The sequence below is a fragment of the Mesoplodon densirostris genome, chromosome 18, assembly GCF_025265405.1.
Source record: "Mesoplodon densirostris isolate mMesDen1 chromosome 18, mMesDen1 primary haplotype, whole genome shotgun sequence".
NCBI classification, from domain to species: domain Eukaryota; kingdom Metazoa; phylum Chordata; class Mammalia; order Artiodactyla; family Ziphiidae; genus Mesoplodon; species Mesoplodon densirostris.
Window position 1 is genome coordinate 19,310,952 of NC_082678.1, and position 24,321 is coordinate 19,335,272.

At 57.0% G+C, this 24,321-nt stretch overlaps 1 protein-coding gene across 1 annotated transcript; it reads left to right on the forward strand.

The window, feature by feature from the left end:
• The first annotated feature begins 5,403 nt into the window (after positions 1-5,403).
• HID1 (HID1 domain containing) lies at positions 5,404-23,430 on the forward strand. The gene is made up of 19 exons (XM_060082083.1): positions 5,404-5,469; positions 10,798-10,947; positions 11,504-11,674; positions 12,291-12,407; positions 12,991-13,097; positions 13,342-13,458; positions 15,865-16,078; positions 16,280-16,336; positions 17,161-17,301; positions 17,450-17,540; positions 17,762-17,913; positions 18,018-18,096; positions 19,587-19,751; positions 20,942-21,169; positions 21,415-21,521; positions 22,009-22,089; positions 22,687-22,778; positions 22,939-23,097; positions 23,367-23,430. The coding sequence occupies exons 1-19, from the start codon at positions 5,404-5,406 to the stop codon at positions 23,428-23,430; spliced, it is 2,358 nt and encodes a 785-aa protein (XP_059938066.1).
• Positions 23,431-24,321: the final 891 nt, after the last annotated feature.

A 24,321-nucleotide genomic window follows, 5' to 3' on the forward strand; every position in this document is an offset into this window, starting at 1 on the left:
TCAGTACATTTCAATGAGTGAGGTCATCTGGTGTCCAACCCCCCTTCCCCCGTACACCATCGGAGTGTGTCCCAGATAATGTCTGTTCTGAAAGGGGAATTATGTTAGAGTTTCACAAGTCCTTGTGGTCAGGAAGTGCTTCTGTGTGTCTACCCCAAATCCCTGCAGTTTAAACCCTCCAGGCCTGTCATCCGCAGTGACCTTTAGGATGCTTATGCTGAGGGTGTCCCTCCTGTGGGGTCATTCTTACTTTTCCTCCTTTGATACCTCTTCATGGGGTTGTTGGGAGGGGCTATAAACTCTTGGTCTGAGTTAACACAGGCCAAGGGCTTAGAAGAGTGACTGGACCATATGAACACTATTCAGTGTTTGCTCTTAGGATCATTATTATTGTCACTTTTTCTACCTGGAGGATTCACTCCTTGCCTGTCACTACCCCTCTTCTGGTGGGGCTCCTGACGGGGCTGCTGGGGAGACTGTCCAGGGACTTTACCTTCCTGGTGGGGGGTCATGGGGGCAGGTCAGGCCTGCAGTCAAGGCCTGAGACACAGGCCTAAGAGAACTGTGGAGAAACTCCAGGCACATTTGCTCACTGCTGGCTGCCTGGGCTCCCACTGTAACACAGAACTCGGTCCACTGTATGGGATCCATCTGGCTCCCAGCAGACTAAAAGCTCCTTAAGGGCAGGGACTCCAGCTGGCACATAGCAGGTGCCTGATGAAGGAACAAATGGATGCTCTAAAACCAGTGGCAGAATCATATTCCTTGGCCCTCCTTCTTTATCCATCTCCACCCCAGGACAGATCCAGTTGCCCTACCTGAAAGGCTCCTAAAGACACTAAAAAATGAATCTGAAAAACAGTGGGTGAAAATGTGCCTTTCCTATTGACTGAAGTGGATTCCCAAAGTGGCTCCATCTTCTGTGATCGCCCAGGAGTTCTCTTCATTCAGTTATTCACTGTGTGCTAGGCCAGTGCTAGGTGCTGGGGAGGTAGAGAACAAGACAGATCCAGCCCCGGCTCTCATGAAGCTTGCATCTTAGCAGGAGAGGCAGACCTAAATCAAGCAAAAAGGCAAAAACATTTAAGATGGTGGTAAAAGTTTTAGGAAACACACTGAAGGATGAACTAACAACAGCTGGGGATGGGAAATCTCTCAGGGAAAGAGACTTTTTTTTTTTTTTTTTTTTTTTGCGGTATGCGGGCCTCTCACTGTTGTGGCCTCTCCCGTTGCGGAGCACAGGCTCCGGACGTGCAGGCTCAGTGGCCATGGCTCACGGGCCTAGCCGCTCCGTGGCATGTGGAATCTTCCCAGACCGGGGCACGAACCCATGTCCCCTGCATCGGCAGGCAGATTCTCAACCACTGCGCCACCAGGGAAGCCCGGGAAAGAGACTTTTAAGATAAGACCCTAAAGCATGAGAAGGGGACAGGCGTGTGAAGAGTGGGAGGAGGGATGTCTCAGTCAGAAGGAACAACTTGTACAGAGATCCCGGGAAGAAAGAGCTTAGAGGGTCTGAGGAAATAAAGGAAGACCAGTGTGGGTGGAACCTGGGGGCTCGGAGGAGGGGGAGCAGGGCTCAGATCATGCAGGGCCTTGGAGGTCACAGTGGGACCCAGAGAGAATTGACCCTAACAATGGGCTCCAAGGTGTTTTCAGTGGGGGAGCGTTGTGAGCTGCAGTTTACAATTCCTCAGGCTGTTCTGCAGAGAATAGATTAGGGGAGGCAGGAGTGGTGGTTGTGGTAGACAGGAGATGGTGGGGGCCCTGGCAAAGGTGAGGGCAGCAGAGATGAGGGAGGTAGAACTTATGATGTATACGTCTGGGGGATGACATCACCGGGTCTTGGTGATGGACTGGAGGAGGGGTTGACAAGAGGGGAAGCATCAGGCTGACACTGGATTTCTCGTTTGAGAACCTGGGAGATGCCATTTACTGAGATGAGAAGACTTAAAGACAAACGTTAGGAGAGAGATGGATTGGGCTTGGGAGGAGGAAGTGTGGAGGATAGAATTGCCCACAATGTGGCAGTTTCAAACATGGCGCTGACTTCTTTGACACGTCTTCCATGGGGAGGTGGGTCCCCTCCCCTTGAATCTGGAGGGCTTCTGATTGCTTTACCAATAGAGTATGGTAGAAGTGACTATATGTATTATTCCCAGGCTGGGTACCAAATGGCCATGCAGCTTCCTCCTCTTTCTCGAGGGACACCCTTGAAAATTATTTATTTATTTATTTATTGGCTGGGCCACACAACGTATGGGATCTCAGTTCCCCGACCAAGGATCGAACCCATGCCCCTGCAGTGGAAGCACAGAGTCCTAACCACTGGACACCAGGGAATTCTCTAAATCATCCCTTGATTAAACTCAATTTGGCTAATCTGTCCACTTGTCCATGGGTGACCGATAATATCTTGGTGCCACCTGGAGTTCCTGGTTGCAAACCACAGGAATGGCTTGGAACAATGGGCAAGACCAAAGCGTTCACAATTAATCCCTTGGAGTGGCCGGTTATCACCTGCTCTTGGTGTTTGTACTTTTTTTTTTTTTTTGCGGTACGCGGGCCTCTCACTGTTGTGGCCTCTCCCGTTGTGGAGCACAGGCTCTGGACGCGCAGGCTCAGCAGCCATGGCTCACGGGCCCAGCCGGTCCGCGGCATGTGGGATCTTCCTGGACCGGGGCACGAACCCGTGTTCCCTGCATTGGCAGGCAGACTCTCAACCACTGCGCCATCAGGGAAGCCCGGTGTTTGTATTTTTTATTGAAGTGTAATTTACATACAGTAAAATTCATCCCTTTTAGGTGTATAGTTATATGAATTTGACAAACATATACAGTCATGGAACCAGCACCACAATCAAACTATAGAATGTTTTCATCACTCCAAAAAGTCTCCTCATACCCTTTCAACGGTCAGTCCCCTCAGCCTGCTCCAGCCCACGGCAACCACTGATCTGTTCTCTGTCCCTATATTTTGCCTCTTCCAGAATATCATATAAATGATATAACACAGTATGTTGCCTTCTGTGTCTGACACAGCACTTTTTTTTTTTTTAATACATGGACTCCCGTATTTTTTTTTTTACCTTTTAAAATTTATTTATTTTTGGCTGTGTTGGGTCTTCATTTCTGTGCGAGGGCTTTCTCTAGCTGTTGCAAGCGGGGGCCAGTCTTCATCGCGGTGCGCGGGCCTCTCACTATCGCAGCCTCTCTTGTTGCGGAGCACAGGTGGCAGACGCGCAGACTCAGTAGTTGTGGCTCACGGGCCTAGTTGCTCCATGGCATGTGGGATCTTCCCAGACCAGGGCTCGAACCCATGTCCCCTGCATTCAGGCAGATTCTCAACCACTGCGCCACCAGGGAAGCCCCGGACACAGCGCTTTTGAGATGCATCCACATTGTTGCTGCCTGTACCAGTAGTTTGTTTCTTTTTATTGCTGAGTACTAGTCCCATTGTATGGATGAACCACAATCTGTTGATTCACCAGATGATGGACATTTGGGTTGTTTCCAGGTTTTGGTGATTATGAATGAAATTGTTATATGCATTACACAGGCTTTTCGTGTGGATATACGTTTTCATTTCTCCTGGGGAGATACCAAAAGTGGGATTATTGGGTTGTATAGTAATTGTATATTTAACTTTATTTTTATTTTTATTTTTGGCCATGCAGCATGCGGGATCTTAGTTCCCCGACCGGGGATCAAACCCATGCCCCCTGCATTTGAAAGGTGGAGTCTTAACCACTGGACTGCCTGGGAAGTCCCTATATTTAACTTTATAAGAAAATATAAATGCTCCCCAACCTCACCAGTATTTGTATCCTCAGGTTTTGTTTTGGTTTTTAACCTATTCTAACAGGTATGTAATAGTTATTATATTGTGGTTTCAATTTGCATCTCCCTAATGAATAAGATTCAGAGTTTTTAATGTCACTCTGGCCTGGACTGGGGCTGGGTGATTTGTAGGGTGGACTTGATTTTTTTTTTTTAACGCCAAATAAAGGGACTATTCATTTGTTATCTTGAAGTGATTAGAAAAGCCATGGAGCCTGTCCAAGATTTCATCCAGGGCAGGGAAAACCCACCTCTGGAGCAAGGACAGAGCTATCCTGTCCAGTCTGCTCATTCAGTGACATGGTGACATCCCTGTCTCCCTCCTCCCTACCTCCACACCTGTCCTAACCTGCCTTTGTGCCTAGACGGTGCACCCTTCATTTTTTACTCGTGGAGTTCCAGTTTAAGCTAAATGTCACCTCCTTTTGAAGAAGCTAGGATTTCTAGAAGCTTCCAAACACACCATGCAAGGCGATATTATTGAAAAAATGCAGCCTCTTTTGGGGCCAGAGTTGAATTTGCCTTTTTGGCTTTGTTCCTTACCAGTTATGTGACTTTGGACAACTTAACTGCTTTGAGCCTCAGTTTCCCCTAGTGTAAAATGGGTATAATACCTATCTCAGAGGCAGGTTTTTGTTGTGTAAGAGATGTTGTTGTCACTATTATTATTATTATTTTGCCTCTATCAAAGCCTCACTGGGCTGAACCATGGCTAATTCGTTCCTTGTTTCTCTCCCTAGCTAATTGCCCTTAAAGGGCAGACCCTGTTACTTAAGCCCCCTCTGCCCCCGCCCCTGACACAGTGTTGGTAAATACTAGTCCCTCAACCTATTTGTTGAAATGGATGGACCTAAAAGGGTTCTCAAGGAAGGCAGGTGGCCAGAAAGGAGTTGTGGGACTCGGAGGGACCTCTCGCTCTCATTAGACCGCGGCGCTGCTTTCCTGGAGCAGGGGCACTGACTCAGGGCTTCTCTTCCACAGAACGGAAGGCTGAGGGCTTGTGACTGCAATAACAGCGGGGCCGTCTGGACATGTGGGTTTGACAGGTCAGAAAAAGGGGAACTAAAAGAGAGGATGCTCAGAATGCGAGTACAGGGACTGACAAGGAAGAAGCTGGAGAGGGCTGGCTTTGAAAGTGTGGGCCCAGTGATGGCGTGGGGACCATTGGTGAGGATGGGGGCAGGGGACGGGAGGCTGGGAGGGTTGCGGGCCCTGGGGGCTGGGTGGAAATGGGAGGGACCGAGGGAGGATAACGCTGCCACGCAGAAGAAAGGGCGCAGAGGCAACCGGTCCGGCTGGGAAGGACCCGGGGAGTGGGGCAGCAGTGGATCGGAGGAGCAGACCCCGGGAGCCGGGAATGGGCGGTGCGAGGAGCGGCAGGTGCGGGGGGCGGAGCCCGGAGAGGAGGAGCCAGGAGGGGGCGGGGTCGACGCCGGGCGAGCGGGCGGGGTGCGCCGGTCCGCTCCTGCGAGAGCAGCTGGGCCCGCGGAGCTGGAGCTGCATACCGAGCCGGGCCCCGGGCGGGAGTCGGGGCCAGGGCCGGGCCAGAGGGGGCTCCAGCGATATGGGGTCGGCCGACTCCAAGCTGAACTTCCGAAAGGCGGTGATCCAGCTCACCACCAAGACGCAGGTGCGCCCGGGGCCCCGGCCTCCCCACCCACCTGCCGGGCTGGGGGCTGGGCAGGGCTGGGGGGCTGCAAGAACTTGGCTTGCCGGGAGATAGGGGGACCAGATGGCCAGGAGGGTGACGCTGAGGCCAGCGCCAGAGCGAGACCCCTTGGCCTGTGTCCCAGGGCTCCAGCCCCTAGCCCCCACCCACGGCCTTCTCTCCCGGGAACATCCCTTTTCCCTCAGCTGCTGCTGCCACCTTAGGCTGACGTGTGCCTACTCTCCAAGCCGGCGTCGCCGCTGTCCGCCCCTCTGTCCAACCCCCCCCAAGCCCCTCCAGCCTCGCATCTCCAGCCTCCTCCCCCGCCCCAAAACACCTCCCTGCTCTCCTCCCTGCCCCTCGGTGCCCGCGGGTCCCGGAGGCACAGACCCGGCTGACTCAATGCAAACAAAGCCGGCCGGCGCCCTCCCGGATCCGCGAAACAGCTGGTGCGCGGCAGCGGCAGCGGCCTCGCTGGGCCCAGGTCGATGCCCACGGCCAGGGAAGGCCCAGGTCTTGCTGGGAACACGCAGAGTGGCGGGCAGCGCTGCAGCCTGGCAAGGGGACCTGCTCCCAGATCTATGGAATCCAGGTTCCCAGCTGGGGACCACTGCTCCAGGGGGCTCCCCCTTTGAGGCCCAGCGCTGAGGTTGGCTGTGTTTGCAGGTACCCTCTGTTCTCTGGGTCAGGGCTAAGAACCGTCCAGGCTGCCCTTGATACCTGAGGGTATCTTTCACCCTAGGCCATGCTGACACACTCCCCTAAGTCCACAAGTGGCACAGAGGCCACCTCCTTGCCCCCAGCACAAGGACCTGGCCCCAGCAAGGCTTCTTCCCTGCCCACCCCTCTCTCCTCACTCTTTGAGCCAGGCTGCTCTGGCCACAGAGACGCCCAGCTCTCACTCCTCAGATCCCCCACTTTCAAGGGAGTCAGGACCTGCTGCCATCTGGGACTTTCCTCCGCCCCCTGCCCCCAGGGCTCTCTCTGGCTCTAGGCAATTAGAGTGGGTTCAGGGGAGCCATTTCCTGGTGGCTCACAGCTCCAGAGGCCAGACCTCTGGTCCCACACTCTCTCGATCCCACAAGAGAAAGGTCAGGAGCCCGGCAAACACCCGGGGGCTCTGGAGAGTCCAGCCCCAGCTGAGAGGCGTTTGATAGAAACCAGGCCTTGCTTCTCGCCACTTCCCCCATGGCTCCTGGTTATTTCTGGCGCTTGGCTTTCTTGGCATGGGGCTGCTAGATCTGAGGGTGGCAGGTGGGCCAGCCTCTCAGTGCAGGGCCATAGGGAGAGGAAGGGAGGCCTCCATATTTACCTACCTGGGGGGGGAACACCTTGTTGGAGGAACGAGGTATGGGCTGTAGCCTCAGCAGCCAGGGTCCTTTGCCAGGCCAGCAGGGCCACGTCCCAAAGGATCTGCGTGGACAAGATTCCTACCTGCTCCGGTCCCCTCCCCAAAATACAGTGTGCCTCCATCTTTCCCTGGCTGTGGCCCTGTGACAGGGCTGACTGAGATGGTGCTGTCTTGTTTCCCAGTTGGGGACAGTGAGTTGGCTTGGGACAGGACTGGAGCCAGAGACCAGCCTGGGTCTCCCTCTGGAGGGCCCTGGGCCCTGCAGGTGGGAGGGGGCCTGGGCTGCCTGGAGGGAGAGACCCTCAGGAATGAGGCCACTTGCCCTGTGTAGTGACCTGGCTCGGGCAGCTCAAGAGTCGGGACCAGATCCCAGATGGTGTTTCCAGACCTTGCCAGTCCGTGTCCCCAAGGAGATTCAGGCCAGCTGTGTCCACAAGATGTCCTCCTGTCCCAGGCCTTCAGAGGCTGTGCTGTGAACACAGAGTTTTGCTCTGGGCAGCAGAAAAACCGACCCAGCACCTCTTCCCGTGGCCCGGGCCGGAGCTGCCACTGCTCGGCCTTCCCTGCCTTCCTGTGCTGCATCCTGTTTTCTTCCTGCCTCGGGCTAGGCCTGACCCTGGTCCTGAGGGCCAGCAGCTTTGGCTGTGTTTCCAGAGCCTTTCCTGGTGTGGGTGGGGCCCTGGCGGGGGCACATTCCTGGACCTGGGACCCTCTCCTAGATCCTGTCCATTTGGAGATTGTTTGCCGTAGGTCAGATGATACCGGGTGGGTCTATGTTTACATGTGTGCACATGTACGTGTGTGTGAATGCCGTTGTGACACAGTCCTCCGGTACAGGTCACCCGCAGCAGGCTAGAGCACTGCTGGTCCTTCCCTTCTCCCCGCCACCAGAGAGGTTCAGAAGATGCAGCTGGTCCCCCAGGCTGGCGGGGGCTTTGGCCTGAGCAAGTCCTGGTAAAGCTATGCTAAGAATATCTGGTTTCCCACCAGGGTAGCTCAGTGCCCCTGGCAGCATGGGCCTGCCCACCTCCAGCAAAGAAACTGGCTTGGATTTTAGAAGCTTCCTTGCGTTGGGTGGAGCCCAGCTGGGGTAACTGAGGCAGGGGCTAAGCCATGTCCCCCCTCCAACAAAAGTTCCAGTGACCCTGGCAGTACCTGTAGCATCAGGTTAGCCTGGTATGGTCAGGTAATGGTCACCAAACTGAAGTGTCTGAGCCACAGCTGGGACCAGGTGGGGAGGCCCAAGTTGGGGATGGGGGAGGTGAAAGTCTTCACTCCTGAAGTTCAAGGCCAGCTCCCAGAGCTGGGACTTTCCTCTGCTTCAGGTCTGGGCTGCCCTGGGGCCTCCGAAGTTCCCTCCTAAGGCTCTCTCCTCATTTTGAATTCAATCCCCAGGTGACACTTACCTGATGAACTAGGTCAGAGGTCAACTCCACTTGATGAGTGTCTGCCCCTTTAAGGGGGTAGTGGCTATGTGGGAGGTGGGGAAGGTGGCATTCCAGAGGTGTTCCCAGATGGTGGGGGGCTCTGCACATTTTCTGGGATGTTCCTTCCCCACTCCCACCCTGGCCACTCACACGGGGATGTGTTTCCCCTGGATCCCAGTGAGTGTCAGAGAACTGTCTGGACTGAGGGCAAGTGGGCCAGCAAACCCCAGCCCCAGGGACCCTCCTTTGGTCTTTGTTCCTCTCCGCCCGGCTAACTCGCTCTACCAGTTCTGGGACTGAGCACATCCTGGTGCCAGGCCTGCCCTGAAGGCCATGGCCACAAGCTGCCCTGTACCTCAGAGGGGGGCATTGTTTGGGGGGTGGGCTAGGGTAAACCTGGACCCTGGAGAGGCTTGTGGCCAGGCCTGAGTTTGGGCAGCCCCACTGGCGCTCAGCTCTGCCCTGTGACGGGGCTGAAGGGATCTCTCTCTAGGACTAATTACAGCCTTTGGCTGAACGAATATTGTCTGAGTGTCTGCCATATGCCTCAAGTGCACGGTCAGGGAAGAAGGGCTGATGGACTAGTGGGGCCTCCAGGCAAGCGCACCCAGACCTGTTGGGGACTATGATGAGTGACTGAGGGGGGTTCCAAGGTGGGAGGGAGCCCGCTGGTCCAAGCTCTGGGAGACTTCTTGGAAGAAGCGGCTTCGGAGAACAGAATTATTTTTTAACAAGATTCATATTTTTTTCTGATGGTAAGACTGATGCATATTGCATGCGGGTTTGTGGTAGGGTAGCAGGGCCCCATTATCAGCCCTTTCAGAGAAGGCAAAAGTTTAGGTTGATTGGAGCAACCCAGGAAGATTTCTTGCAGGAAGTGCTATTCAGGAGGGTAAGAGTGTCTTGGATGCCCCTCAAACAGATGAACATCAAAAGGAAAAAATAGTAATACATGTGCTTACAGAAAAATATAAAGAAAATAATAACCACCCCATGAGATAATTGCTGTTGACATTCTGTCATTTTCTTCTAGGCTTTTATTCCTGTATAATTTAACACAAAATTGTGATCATCCTATAGTTAGTTTTATATCTTGCCTTTTTCACATAACATTGTACTGTGAGCATTTTCCATTCATTCATATTCTTTGAAGACGTGATTCCGATGGCTGTGTAATATTCCACTGTATGCGCGTGCCTTAACTTTTCAAGCATTTCCCCAATTGTTGGTTATTTAGGTTGATTCCAAGTTTTCACTGTTATCAACTCTTCAATAAGCATCCTCATACCTGCACTTCTCAGATCATTTCCTTAGGAAAGATTTCTAGAAGTGGAGTTCATGATTCAAACTGGTTGTCTATATGACCGACTATATGACTTAAAAGGCATACGTGTGTTGAAGGCATGTTGCCTTGATAGGACCGGTGGGACTTTGGGATGTGTTAGAAGGGGCGGGCGTGCTGGGAAGAGGGGACAGTCTGAGCAAAGGCAAAGAGAAAATATGGCAGGGTTGTGTTGCTGGGATAGTAACTACAGGTGTGTGTGCACACACATACCTGTGCACACTTGTGTATGTACATGTGTCCGTGTATGTGTACGTGCACGTGTGTGGCTTGTATGTGTGTTTAGGTGTGATCTTGGCTGACTCTCTGGCCGAGGTCTGGACTCTGCAGGCAGTGGGGAGCCCTAAGATCTTCATTGAGGGAACAATGCCTTTGGAGGGGGGGCCCTGGCAAGAGTGGCCTGAACTGCAGCACAGGTAGTGGGTACCAGAGGAGCAGGTGTTATCAGAGAGCTGTGGGATGACTCCTTTATTTTATTTTATTATTATTTTTTTGTGTGGTACGCGGGTCTCTCACTGCTGTGGCCTCTCCCGTTGCGGAGCACAGGCTCCGGACGCGCAGGCTCAGTGGCCATGGCTCACGGGTCCAGCTGCTCCGCGGCATGTGGAATCTTCCCAGACCGGGGCACGAACCCGTGTCCCCTGCATCGGCAGGCGGACTCTCAACCACTGTGCCACCAGGGAAGCCCGGGATGACTCCTTTAGATTTGGCATCTGTTGGGTATACCAGCAGAGGGTGGAGGCTGGGGCCGAGGGGGCAGCCTGGGTGAATGGAAATGAGCATATGTCCCCTTGTCTTCTTCCTAGGGGGAGGGGCACAGTCTGGCTCTGGTCCCTGGGCGCTTGACTCAGGGGTGTGGCCTGGGGAGGCCCCCAGGTGGGGAGGGCCTGCCAGAGGGGGATGGTGAGTTACTGAGGGTCACACAGTCCCTCAGGGACTGGGCTGGGCTTTGGCCACTGGATTCAGTGTCCGGCTGGCCCCTGACCATCTGTGTCAAGTGTCCCCAGCCTGCCCATGCCAGCCGGGGCTCATGGTGGCTGAAGGATGTCTCCCATGTGGGAAGGCTCCTGGCACCAGCAGGGATGAAGTAGGGGGCTTCCCTTTCGGGGGCTCCCTTGGCTACAGGGTGGGCAAACTGTGGACCTGCTGGCAAGAAACCGTGCAGCTCTGGACACTGCATCTCCCCACAGCCCGTGGAAGCCACTGATGATGCCTTTTGGGACCAGTTCTGGGCGGACACGGCCACCTCGGTGCAGGATGTCTTTGCACTGGTGCCGGCAGCGGAGATCCGGGCAGTGCGAGAGGAGTCGCCCTCCAACCTGGCCACTCTGTGCTACAAGGTGAAGGGTGCCCGGGCCCTCACTGCCACTCCCACCTGAGCTATTTCCCACCCTCCCAGGGAGGCTGGAGCTGGCCCAGCCCTGTGGTCCAAGAGGGCAGGCACCCAGGAAATCCTCCACCCAGATTGGAGTGGTCCCAAGTCTTCACCCACTTCTCCCCCTGGCTGGGCTCTGGGGGAAGTGATGGTGGCAGTGCCACCTGTGAGGGCTGCCTGTGGGTGACACTTTCCATAGGTCAGCTCATGTAGCTCACCTGTGCGGTTGGTACTGTCAATGTCGCCATTTTACAGATGAGGAAACTGAGGGCCAGATGGCTGGTCACTTAGCAAGGTCTCAGCCAGTGAGTGGTGGGCTGGGTATCGCTCCCAGGATGCTCTAGGCTGCTCCCCGGCCCACGTCCCATCCTCCTGGGCTGGCTGACCCTGTCTAGAGAGGCGGTCCGGTAGGGTGGCCCCACTGTCTCTCCCCCTCTGAAGCCTGGGGTGCCCAGCCTGACCCCAAGTGCCAGGGCCCCACTCCCCACCCTGCCAGCGTGCCTCTCTGCCCATCCTCGCAGGCTGTGGAGAAGCTGGTGCAGGGAGCCGAGAGCGGCTGCCATTCGGAGAAGGAGAAGCAGATTGTCCTGAACTGCAGCCGGCTGCTCACCCGCGTGCTGCCCTACATCTTTGAGGACCCTGACTGGAGGGGCTTCTTCTGGTCCACAGTGCCCGGGGCCGGGCGAGGAGCGGTCTGTGGACCTGGCCAGGGCTGGGCGGGAGGTGGAGTTGTGGTGACAGGGAAGGAACCCCTTCAGGGCCGGCCACATTCCTCCAGACCTCTTCTGGGGTTTGGGAAGGGCAGATGTAGGGGCAGTGCGGGTGCTGCTGAGGAGGGGGGCCAGCTCTTCCTCCTTGAGCCCCCGCTTTCTCTCCCATGGGGGTCTCTGCCTCTACAGCTGGGCAGAGATGGGGGCAGGACAACTGGGCCCTCCCCCCCCGCTGCCCCACCCCCTCCCTGGCTTTCTGTCCAAGCAACTGGCAGGGGGGTGGGGAGGTGGGCAGTGATTCCCAGCAGGGCTGAGGCTCTAGAGTTTAGGGGACTCACCTGTCCCCTCCCAGTCAGTGGGGAGGTCTCCTCACTGGTCCCAGCCCCGCTCCCCACTCTGTCCCGCTTCTGCCTTGGGACGTTTGGGGTGATTAGGGGTCTACTTCGTGTTCCTTCTCCCACCTCTTCCTCCATCCCTCTGCCCACGAGTGTCTTCCTGGGCCCAGACCCCGTCCTCCTCCCATCCCCCCTCCAAGTCCTGGGGCCACCTCTCCTTAGCCAGCTACGACTGAGGGGGCCTATAGGTGCTGTGTCCCAAGCAGGGAGAGGACGATGACGAGAACGCCCGGCCCCTGGCCGAGTCCCTGCTCCTGGCCATCGCTGACCTGCTCTTCTGCCCAGATTTCACCGTCCAGAGCCACCGGAGGAGCACCGTGGTGAGAGCCCCCCAATCCCCGCCCCCCGGGCCGAGGAGGGCTCTGGTCCCAGGTTGGGGCCGGTTGAAATTCCCTTGGGCAGGGGCTGCTCCAGGAAGGCTGGGCTGCCTGGCACGCATGGTCCCGGGGAGGGGGTGGTGGCTGGCACGGCTGGAGGGGAGCCAGCTGGTGCCCGACCCTGCCCCCTGCATCCAGGAGGTCGGGCACAAGCACCCATTGTCTTCGCCTGGGCCGTGGGTGGAGGAGTGGGGCTTACACACAGCAGCCCTGGCCCTCTCACTGCCCGTGGACCCATGGACTGGACCTTGACTGTTCTCCGTCCCCCACTCCCACGCACCACCAGGGGCACCTGATTCCGTTCTGCTCCCTCCCTGTCTCTCTCTCCCTGTCTCAAACTGGATTGAGCAAGTACCAGACAGAAGGAAAAGGAGCTTTCAAGAGGTTGAGAACATTCATTTCTTCCCGTGTGCATTAGCACCTGGGGCATTTTGAGGGTCTGTCTTTAGGAGAATATGAGGGTCTTTGCCCCCAAGGATAGCGGGGGGCTTGGGTTGGCCTGATCTCTCCCTGACCCTGTCCCCAGGACTCGGCGGAGGACATCCACTCTCTGGACAGCTGTGAATACATCTGGGAGGCTGGTGTGGGCTTTGCTCACTCCCCCCAGCCCAACTACAACCACGACATGAATCGGTGAGCTTGTTCAGGATGTAGCTGGACCCCAGGCCTGGCCCCCTGCACAGTTCAGAGAGGGAACCACGCGTGGGGTCTTCCAAGGAGACCCTGCCCACTCGTGACCCAACTTCAGCCTCACAGGGATAAAATGGAGTCATTTCTTTTCATGGACCTGAGCTGGGGCTGGGCAGGGTGGGTGCGCCCTCCTACAGAACTGCGATCCCCAGGTACTGAGCCCTCTCCTCTGTTCTCCCTGCCCAAGGATGGAGCTGCTGAAACTGCTGCTGACGTGCTTTTCTGAGGCCATGTACCTGCCCCCAGCTCCAGACAGCAGCAGCATCAATCCATGGGTGCAGTTTTTTTGTTCCACAGAGAACAGGTGAGGGGCCCCTGGCCTTTCTTTCCATTTCTCCTCCTCTTGGTTCCAGGCAGCCCAGCGCTGAGGTCGTTTGCCAGCCCTGTGAGTCTTATTTGAGGGGATGTGCTGCCCCCTCGTGGTGATGGCCTATAAGAACAGTCACACCTTATGCCAGCTCTGTCCCACGTCCCATTGGGGGGCCCTGGATGACCCATGCCTGGGTCCTCCATCTAGAGCCCTGCTATCCAGTAGAAATATAATGTGAACCACACACGCAACTTAAACATTTCTAGTAGCGACCTTTAAAAATAAAAAAGAAATAGGGGAAATTAATTTTAATAATGTATTTCATTTAACCCAATATGTCTGAAATATTAGCATTGAGCATGTAATCACTATACAAAATTATTGAAATGTTTTACATTCCCTTTTCATAGTAAGTTTTCAAAATCAAGTGTTTAGTTTACATTCACAGCACCTCTCACTTCAGACCAGCCACATTTTAAGCTCTCCATAGCTACATGTAGCTTGTATTGGGCAGTGCAGTTTATTTTATTTTATTTTTACTGGCCGCACTGCGGGGCTTGCGGGATCTTAGTTTCCCAACCAGGGATTGAATCTGGGCCCTCGGCAGTGAAAACACCGAGTCCTAACCACTGGGCAGCCAGGGAATTCCCTGGGCAGTGCAGTTTATTCAGTGGGTGGAGAGGGAGCGTGATAAATACCCTGAAGGGTGGGGAAGCCCCACCCACATGGGGGCACTTATGGGCAGTGGGGGGCATAGGAGCACATGGAGGTGTCCCATGGCTGGATTGAGTATTTAGAGCAGGTACACATGCTCCAGCTGTGCAGCTCCAGCTGTGCCCAGGGCTGTGCTGGCTGCACAGGGGTTAGTGCCCCTCAGTGTCATGGTTCACCCTCTTCTAGACTCTGATTCCCACATGGCAGGCCTCATCCTTCAGGTTTTGCTGGCTGCCTGCTTCTTTCCCCCACCCCAGCCCCCAACTCCCAGAAGGAGCGAGAACCCAGGTGACTCCCTCCACCAGGCACAGTCAAAAGCTGGCCAGAGTTTTCTTTCTTACCAGCATTATGGGGCAAATGGCCACCTTTGCCACTTGATTAACCCCCTTGGGTCTCAGTTTCCTCATCTGTAAGATGAGGAGCTTGACCTCTGGTGTCTTACAAATCTCTGAACGGAGTCATTCTGTGGCCTGGGATCTGGGGGATGGGGCACATGCTTTGCCTCCCGAGGGGAAGCCCGCCTTCCCTGTGGGCCCTCCCACCCTTCTCTGAAGCCCCAAGGAAGGGTACCTGCCCCTCAGAAACGTCAGGGGCATGTCCTTTATACATTTGCCCAACCCTGTAGATCATACAGCATCAAGAGTGAACCCTGGGGACTTCCCTGGCGGTCCAGTGGTTAGGACTCAGTACTTTCACTGCTGAGGGCCCAGGTTTGATCCCTGATCGGGGAACTAAGATCCCACAAGCTATGGTGTGGCCAAAAAAAAAGAGTGAATCCTGATGTAAGCTGTGGACTTTGGGTGAAAATGATATGTCGATGTAGGGTCTACAGCTGTAACAAGTGTACCACCCTGGTGGGGGATGTCGATAGTGGGGAAGACTGTGCACGTGTTGGGGCAGAGGGTACACGGGAAATCTCTGTGCCTTCCTCTCAATTTTGCTGTGAACCTAAAACTGCTCTAAAAAGTATTAAAAAAAATAATTAAAGGGCTTCCCTGGTGGCGCAGTGGTTAAGAATCTGCCTGCCAATGCAAGGGACACGGGTTCAAGCCCTGGCCCGGGAAGATCCCACGTGCCGCAGAGCAACTAGGCCCACGAGCCACAACTCCTGAGCCTGCTCTCTAGAGCCCGCGAGCCACAACTACTGAAGCCTGCACGCCTAGAGCCTGTGCTCCGCAAGAAGAGAAGCCACGACAATGAGGAGCCCGCACACCGCAATGAAGAGTAGCCCCCACTCACTGCAACTAGAGAAAGCCCACACGCAGCAACGAAGAACCAACACAGCCATAAATAAATAAATAATAAATAAAACTTAAAATTAATTTATAAAAAACAATAGGCTTCAATCCCTGGAGGTGAAAATCTATGGGGTGTGGGCACGCTATCCTACAAAGAGCCCCTCAGGACTGGCCATCCCACTCTTGATAATAAATTCCTTCTGGCCTTGGCCCAGCCTGGCTTGGGTTGCAGATGCAGGCAAGGATGAGGAGGGGTCCCTCCTTTGTGGGAAGGGATGAACTCCTGGTTCTGCTCCCTGGCCCGAAGATGGGGGCCTGGCACTGAAACTCTTGTGGAATGAGGGGGCTGGCCTGGCTGACCCTTCCACCTGGCTAGGGCTGGGGGCGGAGGGAGGGCTGGGCTGGTGGGTGGTGTCTCTGAAGCTCCGCCCCTCCTCTCCTGCTGCAGACACGCCCTGCCCCTCTTCACCTCCCTCCTCAACACCGTGTGTGCCTATGACCCTGTGGGCTACGGGATCCCCTACAACCACCTGCTCTTCTCTGACTACCGGGAACCCCTGGTGGAGGAAGCTGCTCAAGTGCTCATTGTCACCTTGGACCATGACGGTGCCACCCCCACCGTGGACGGTACCACCACAGGCACAGCCATGGATGATGCTGATGTAAGGACGGGAGAGGGAGGGCAGCCAGCCCTGCCAGGCTGTGGGTGGGTGGCACCCCCTCTAGCGGAGCTGGGCAAAGGATATCCAGTGGGTACCTCGTGGGGGTATCTGGGGTCAGAGGGGGTACTGCTGCACTGCCTAGGCCTGGGGTAGGGGCAGGGGGTGACGGCACCTGCTCACCCCAGGCTCTGCTCTCCGCAGCCTCCAGGGCCTGAGAACCTGTTTGTGAACTACCTGTCCCGCATCCATCGCGAGGAGGTGAGTCCAACGATGCTCTTGCTCTTGTGGGTTCTTGATGCCCACCCTCCACAAAGGTTGTGGCCTTGCAGGGTGTGAGGGGATGCAGATGAGATGGGGGTAGGGAGAGTCCTGACCCCTACATGAAGGAGCCACGGTCCCCGTGGACTCAGGCCACCACAGGTGAAGTCACGATGGCAGGACCGCAAGGTTCTTGAGACTCAGAAAAGGGCCGATGGCCTCAACTGGGTGAGGGTAGCCGGGAAGACTTCCAGGAGGAGGTGGCTCTGATGTCAGGTTTGGTGGGGGAATGACAGTGGACGGAAAGGCCAGTCACACCTGAGTTCCTGTGTCTTGTGACCTTGGGGGAGGTTCTTGTGCTCCCAGAGCTCTAACCTCTGCAGCTATGACATGGGAACAGTAACTGTGCCCTTGCCTTGTAGTGAGGATTAGTTGAGAGCACAGTCCAGCAGGCAGCAGGTGCTCAGTGAATGACAGCTCTCTGAGGATAGAAGGCTCCTCCCGTGTCACAGGGCGATGGGGAGGGGTGGAAGGATGTCATCTGTCAACAAGGAGTCCAGGTGGGCATGTGAGGAGGTCACTAGGAGCAGATGGGGAGCCTGTGGTCTGGCGGAGGGGCAGGGTGCTCTCTAGACCTGCCCTGGACCCAGCTTCTGAGGGGCTGCCCCCGGGACAGCTGTTGATGCCACTGGCATCTGGGCCCCTCCGGCTCTAGAGGTGGGCTCAGGCCCTGGGGGGCTCGGAGGCATTTGTGGGAGGCCTGGCCAGGAAGCCTGGATTGTTGGGAGCTGGACTGGACAGGCCCCTGCCCTTCCCCCACCCAGGACTTCCAGTTCATCCTCAAGGGCATAGCCCGGCTGCTCTCCAACCCCCTGCTCCAGACCTATCTGCCCAACTCCACCAAGAAGATCCAGTTCCACCAGGAGTTGCTGGTCCTCTTCTGGAAGCTCTGCGACTTCAACAAGGTGGGCCGGCCTTGGGGGCCCAGGCTGGCAGGCAGTGGTCTGCCTCAGGGATGGGGACAGCATCTGGGGAGACTCCCAGCAGAGGGAGGGGGGGGGGCAGAGCTGCCCCTCCCCCTGACTCTGCCCATGTGTCCCCACCTCCCCCCAGAAATTCCTCTTCTTTGTGCTGAAAAGCAGTGACGTGCTGGATATCCTGGTGCCCATCCTCTACTTCCTCAACGATGCCCGAGCAGATCAGTGTAAGGCTGGGGTGGGCTGAGGATCCCTGGGGGGTTCCTCGCGGAGGGGCAGTTTCGGCCAGTCTGTCCTGCCTCCCAGCAGCTCAGGCCTGGTGCCCCGACCTCCCGGGAAGGGCTTCTCCCTTTACCCCCAAGATGGGTCCCTGCCCTGGGCTCCCTTTCTCGCCCCCCCCCCACCCCGCCACCCAGCGTGGTGATCCCTCCCATGCCACGTGCCGCAGCTCGGGTGGGCCTGATGCACATCGGCGTCTTCATCCTGCTGCTTCTGAGCGGCGAACGGAACTTCGGGGTGCGGCTGAACAAGCCCTACTCAGTGCGCGTGCCCATGGACATCCCGGTCTTCACCGGCACCCACGCCGACCTGCTCATTGTGGTGAGGGACCTCCCGCCAGGACCTGGGTGTGTGGTGTAACGTCCCCTCGGCTGAGTCTGGAGGCGGCAGAGACCCCATGGCTGCTCCTCTGCCTCCCCGCACAGGTTTTCCACAAGATCATCACCAGCGGGCACCAGCGGCTGCAGCCCCTCTTCGATTGTCTGCTCACCATCGTCGTCAACGGTAGGGGGGCCCAGAGCCCGCCTTCCCCATGCTCACCACCAGGGGGCGTCAGGCCACAGGCTGACCTGCCGCTGGCTCCCTGGTTCAAACCAGCTGGGTACAATAGAAATATCAGGGCAGCCAAGTATGTACTGGTCAGTTTTCTAGTAGCCATATTAAAAAGGAAGAAGGAAAGAAAGAGAGAGGTGACAATAATTTTATTATATATTTAATTTAATCTGTTGTATCCAAAATACCATCATCTCAATATGTAACCAGAATACAAAATTATTGAGATGTTCTGCATTCGTTTTTGAATCCAGTTTTCCAAATCTTGTGTGTGTTCCATGCGTGCAGCACACATCCATTAGGACTACGTTTCTAGCACTTAATGGCCACATGTGGCTTGCGGCTGAGGTATTGGACTGCGCAGGTTTGGATGAAGGCCCCGCCCACAAGCAAGGGCTGTAGATGGCTGCCTCCGAGCTGGGAGGGGGCTGACAGGGGCGCTGGACCCAGCAAGGTCGGGGCCCAGGGCTGGGGCGGCATGACTTCCGCGCAGCTGCTTTTTGGAGAGGAACGTCCTGAATGGGAGGGGCTGACTTCTCTGTGGTCCAGTTTGGACTCCAGGGTGGGTGGGATGTTGTAGGGCCTTGGTGACCTCCAGCTGCATTGTTGGACTGTGAGTTCTGGGGCCAGAATCTCACCTTCCATCACTGGCTCCACCCCACAAATCTTCACTGAGAATGCATTTGTGAACAAGATAGCCACCAACCCTGCCCCATCCTGAGGGAGAAAGACACGGGGCAAGGAAGCACACAGATCAATCTGTGACTTCAAGCCGTGTGCAGCCTCGCATTTCTGACTCCCCCTTCACAGGCTGTGCAGAAAATCTCTATCTAATTGTATGTGGAATATCGGCTTGATATTCTATTAACATTTTTTTAAATAATATTTTTAGTTTTTGGCTGCACTGTGTGGCTTGTGGGATCTTAGTTCCCTGACCAGGGATCGAATCTGGGCCCCCTGCAGTGGAAGCTCGGAGTCCTAACCACTGGATCACCAAGGAATTCCCAGCTTGATGTTCTAGAAAGAGTTAAAGATCCTGTGTTTGTATCCCTGCCCAATCATTTTATAACTGGAGAACTTTGGACAAGTTTATGAACCTCTCTGAGCCTCAGTTTCCTCATCTGTCAAATGGGGGTGGTCTCCTCTCTGTCCACCTCCCTCTCAGATGCGGGGAGGAGTGGGGGAGATGGAGTGTGTGAGTGGCTTTGTAAACGGCGTGGCTGTCCACAGGGGAGGGGCCAGGGTGGAGCCCTGGGACTCTGCAGGAGGCATGGCCAGTGTGGCCTTAGCCTCTGGTGCTTGGTCTTCCTGACTTTTCGGGGGACTTCACAGGCAGGGGGCAGGGAGGGTGTGGGAGCAGGAGCATCGTGTCCCACCCAGGCCCAGGATGTGCTGGGGTGGTTCGTGGGGGCCCCAGGAGTGAGCCGACCCCTCCCCTGCAGTGTCCCCCTACCTCAAGAGCCTGTCCATGGTGGCCGCCAACAAGCTGCTGCACCTGCTGGAGGCCTTCTCCACCACCTGGTTCCTCTTCTCTGCCGCCCAGAACCACCACCTGGTCTTCTTCCTCCTGGAGGTCTTCAACAACATCATCCAGTACCAGTTTGATGGTGAGGCACTGGTCCAAGCCCCTGGCCTGGCCTCGGGGGCAGGAACCAGAGTGGGCAGTGGGCGAGGACACCTCCCCATCGGAGGAGGGCATAGCCCTCCACCCCTGTGTTTGTCCAGCGTGCAATTATTGAGCACCTACTGCATACCAAACCCTGTGCCAGGTGCAGGGGATTCACTGGGGAACAAAGCAGAGTGCTCCCTGCCCCGTGGAGCTCATAGCTGGGGAGGGAGCACGGAGGGGGACTTCAAACAGATGGTCACCCAGACAAACAGGTCACCTTAAATCTGTTGAGAAGGAAGTGCAGAGTGGCATGGTCCTGCTGGGTGTCACAGATGCTGGGCTGCCTGGTGTCAGTTAGGGCCTTGCCACTTAGCTCTGTGACTGTGTGCACATAACCTCTCTGAGCCTCAGTTTGTTCATCGGTAAGATGGTCATAACGATAATTCCCAGAGTCCCCATCTCAGAGGGTATTGAGAAGATTAAGTAAAATAATCCCAAAAAAGCACTTAGCACTTGCCTGGTGAACTAAATATCAGCAGTTATTATTATTTCCCAAATAAGTAATATTTGCACTGATCTATGAGGGCTGAATGAGGGTGGGGAGGGGTAGAAAAACATGGGGGGAGCACAATATATGCAAAGGCCCTGGGGTGAGATGTGTTGAAGTGGAAGCAGAGCAGGGTGGTGAGAGGCAGGGACCAGAGCGGTGGATGGGGCATTGAAGGCCCAGAAAGCGTCTTTTATCTCCCCGGGAGCCAAGGGCGTTCCGCGTGGGCGACAGAGCACAGGCACGTGCCATATCCTCCTCCTTCCCGGTGACCTGACTTGGGGGACAGTCAAAATATTGAACAGCTGGCTTGGTGGGACACTGACACGCTGGGCCCGCCCCACTCTGCTCGCTGTTACCCCTTAGTGCTGGGTGGTGAGAGGGTCCGGAAGGTACCAGGGAGGGACAGGGGCGGAGCTCAGCCCAGAAGCTCTTTTCTCGAAAGGTAGCATCCCGGTGTAGCCTCAGACCACATACGCTGCCCGAAGCCAACCCTGCCTGGCTCCCTCTCTTCTGTGCCCTGTGCTGTCGCCTTCCCCTGGGTAGACACCCTCCTGTCCTCCAAACTCCCCCTCCCAGGAAGACACCCGGGTGAAGGGGGTGGCAAGGGGGCCTCCCTGAGACAAGCTTCCTCCCCACAGGCAACTCCAACCTGGTCTATGCCATCATCCGAAAGCGCAGCGTCTTCCACCAGCTGGCCAACCTGCCCACTGACCCGCCCACCATCCACAAGGCGCTGCAGCGGCGCCGCCGGGTGCCCGAGGCCTTGTCCCGCACCAGCTCACAGGAGGGTGTCTCCATGGAGGGCTCCCACCCCGCTGCCCCCGCCGAGCCGGGCACCCTCAAGGCCAGCCTGGTGGCTACCCCAGGTCCAGTGCTGGCGAGGGGCAGGGTGCTGTGCAGAGTGGCGGCAAGGGTGGGGGTGGAGGTATGGGGGGCCCGGGAGGGCCAGCTTGGTGGGGGGACCGGGCCTCAGGGCTGAGCGTGGGGGGATCAGGCACAGCATCTGTGAAGTGGGGGGAAGTTGGAGACTCTCGGGGCCGGCCCCAGGCAGAGGCTTTCTAGGAGGAGCACTGTGGCAGGAGTCCTCACGGCTCCCCACCCCACCCCCCAGGCATTGAGAAGCTGACGGAGAAGTCCCAGGTGTCAGAGGATGGCACCTTGCGATCCCTGGAGCCTGCACCCCAGCAGAACTCGGCAGAGGGCAGCCCAGCCTCGGAGGTATGTGCGCTAACTCCTGGCAGGGCTGGGGGGCGAGGCTGGGCTTTCCCTTTCTCCCTGGCCTCCGAGGTGTAGGCCGGACCGGAGCACTCTGCAGCAGAGGGGCAGGTACCCAGTGCCCAGGGCATCAGGCTTGGCACTGATGACTCTCTGGGGATGGGGGGCCTTTCACAGACCCCTCCCTTGTTTATTGGTCATGGGCTCAATCCCTTGGCCTTGAGCCTCCTCATCCATCAGCCTTATCTAGGCTGGGCTGGCCTTTACCCGGTCTGCTCAGTCAGCTCCTGGCACTAAACCTGTCACTGGGCTGGGCAGGGTCAGGCAGGGCCTGGGTCCCAGGGCAAAGGTGCTGGGCTGAGCTATCCCCTCCTTTGGGAGTGAGCCCCCTCCCTGCAACATGGGCCAATGGTGAGAACTCCTTGCCCTCCCCCCCACCCCCCGCACCCTCTCCCCACATCCCTCTCTCTTATTCCTTCCCCGGGACCAGGAGCCCAGCCAGGCGTGGCGGGAGCAGCGGCGACTGTCCAGCGCATCAACCAGTGGGCAGTGGAGCCCAACGTCGGAGTGGGTGAGGGTGGGACAGATGGTGCAAGGTGCCGGGGTGGGTCCGGGGCTCCTGGCCCTGGGAACAGCTCAGGAGAGGCTTGGATGGGAATGGGTCCAAATCCAAGGACTGGCCGGGTCAGGTTAGCGGTCAGTCCTGTCTCCTGACCTTGGCCTCTCTGGCTTGGTTGCTTCCTTTGTCTACACTGTCCCAGAGTTTGTTCCCCAGCAGGGTTAAGCTTCAGTTGTCCACAGCCCTTTCTTAGTAAATCACCCTTTGCAGCTTCCTTCCCCGAATCCCTTGCCCTCTCCCTTATATGACTCCTGAGAGCACCACTAATTGCATTTGCACGGGGCTAATAAATGTCCCTACCTCATCACGCCATTGTGAGGATCAAAGGGGATACTTTCTGGCACATAGTACATGCTCAGTGAGAGGCCCCAGCTCTTCCCATGAATAGCAGTCACTGTGTACGGGTACTGCGCTGTGCCAGGTCCTTGCTGTGATGAGCGGGGATGCCTTCTGCCTTGGGGAGTCCATGGTTTCAGGTCAGGGGTCAAGCCTATGCCACAGCCTCTGGGGGCTGTTTTGCCAGCCCAGGAACCCCAGTCCCTCCCCCAGGTCCTCTCCTGGAAGTCGAAGCTGCCGCTGCAAACCATCATGAGGCTGCTCCAGGTGCTGGTTCCCCAGGTGGAGAAGATCTGCATTGACAAGTGAGGCTGGGGACGGGGCTGGGCGGGCTGGGCTCTGAGGGGCCAGCCCAGGCTGCGCTGGGGGTGTGGCCGGGAGCATGGGCCTCGGGGGTCCAGGGTGAGCCCACTGCTCCCCTTGACCTTCAGAGTGGGCACATTGGAGACCCTCCTCTCCTGGCAGGGGCCTGACGGACGAGTCTGAGATCCTGCGGTTCCTGCAACACGGCACCCTGGTGGGGCTGCTGCCCGTGCCCCACCCCATCCTCATCCGCAAGTACCAGGCCAACTCGGGCACGGCCATGTGGTTCCGCACCTACATGTGGGGCGTCATCTATCTGAGGTGGGCCCCTTGGGGGTGGGGCAGTTACCGGCCTGGGTGGGTCTGGCATCCACCCGAGGGTCAGCTCAGTGGGGCTGTGCCCCGCTAGGGTAGTGGGGTTAATGTCAAGACAGTCGACCAGGGTGGTCTTGTCTGGCGGAGGGTGGGCACCCACTTCCCCAGGGGCAGGGGGCAGAGCCCATGAGGGTGGGAGGACGACAGGCTCGTTCCTCCCCAGTCTTTCCTGCAAGGCCTCCCGGCACCTGGGTGACAGCCCACTCCCTCTGCAGGAACGTGGACCCACCTGTCTGGTACGACACAGACGTGAAGCTGTTTGAGATCCAGCGGGTGTGAAGATGGAAGCCTGCAAGAGGCAGGGACCAGGGGAAGGTGGGGACCCTGGTCCCCCGATGTTCCCCCTGACCCACCATTCTGAGCTTTAAATTACTACGGTCAGGGCTGGGGGCTTGAGTGGCTGAGTCCTGAGTGACAGACCCTGGAGGCCCCTTGTGGCTGGGATGGTGGGGACCGGCCCTGCCCCCTGCCTCCAGGCTGGACTGAGAGGAACCTTCTGTCTCCAGGGCTGCAGCCCTCCGCCAGGGGCCCACCTCACTCTGGCTCCCCTTCGGGACCCGTTTCTGTGCTGACCCTCAGTGCCCACCTGGCTCCTGAGCTGCCCAGCCCTGGAGGCCACCAGGTCACTGTGCCCTAGTGGGCTGCCCAAGAGGGAGTCTTGGGTGGCCCCTTGAGGCACCTGGGCAGGGTGAGGGGAGCCTTTCCAAGCCTCCTAACCTGAGACCACCTGGTCCAGACCCGGCTTGCTGCCAGGACCCCGGGAAGAAGGAGGGTGACCAGGCTGCTTGTGGAGGAGGCTGGGGGCTGACAGACACCGAAAGCCAGACGAGGGGACCTCGTGCGTTTTAGGGATTTGGAGTGGGGTGTTGAGGGTCTCCTGCTATATTCTTCTGGGTCAGTGAATATAGCCTGGCTGGCTCTTATACGGTAATGGGGGCGAGGGAATGGGGGCGGGGGAACAGCTGATCAGTCCTCCCTGCCCCTGCCCACCGCCTGATGACTTGCGGGGAGGGGGACCAGGATACCAACGCCCCATCCTCCTGATTCTGGCTTCTTGGTTTCCCTCACCCCACCTGTGTCAGTACAATCTTTGCTCTGTACAATCGGCCTCTTTACACAATAAAACCCCCTCTCCGTGCCCGGTCTCTTTGTGCTTGGAGGGGAGGGGGT

What these genes read in the sequence shown, in the direction of transcription:
- HID1 (XM_060082083.1), top strand. Translation starts at nt 5,404, where the DNA reads ATGGGGTCGGCCGACTCCAAGCTGAACTTCCGAAAGGCGGTGATCCAG. An exon ending in AGCTCACCACCAAGACGCAG is followed by an intron (nt 5,470 to 10,797) that starts GTGCGCCCGGGG and finishes ATCTCCCCACAG; the next exon opens with CCCGTGGAAGCCACTGATGA. An exon ending in CAGCCTGGTGGCTACCCCAG is followed by an intron (nt 21,170 to 21,414) that starts GTCCAGTGCTGG and finishes CCCACCCCCCAG; the next exon opens with GCATTGAGAAGCTGACGGAG.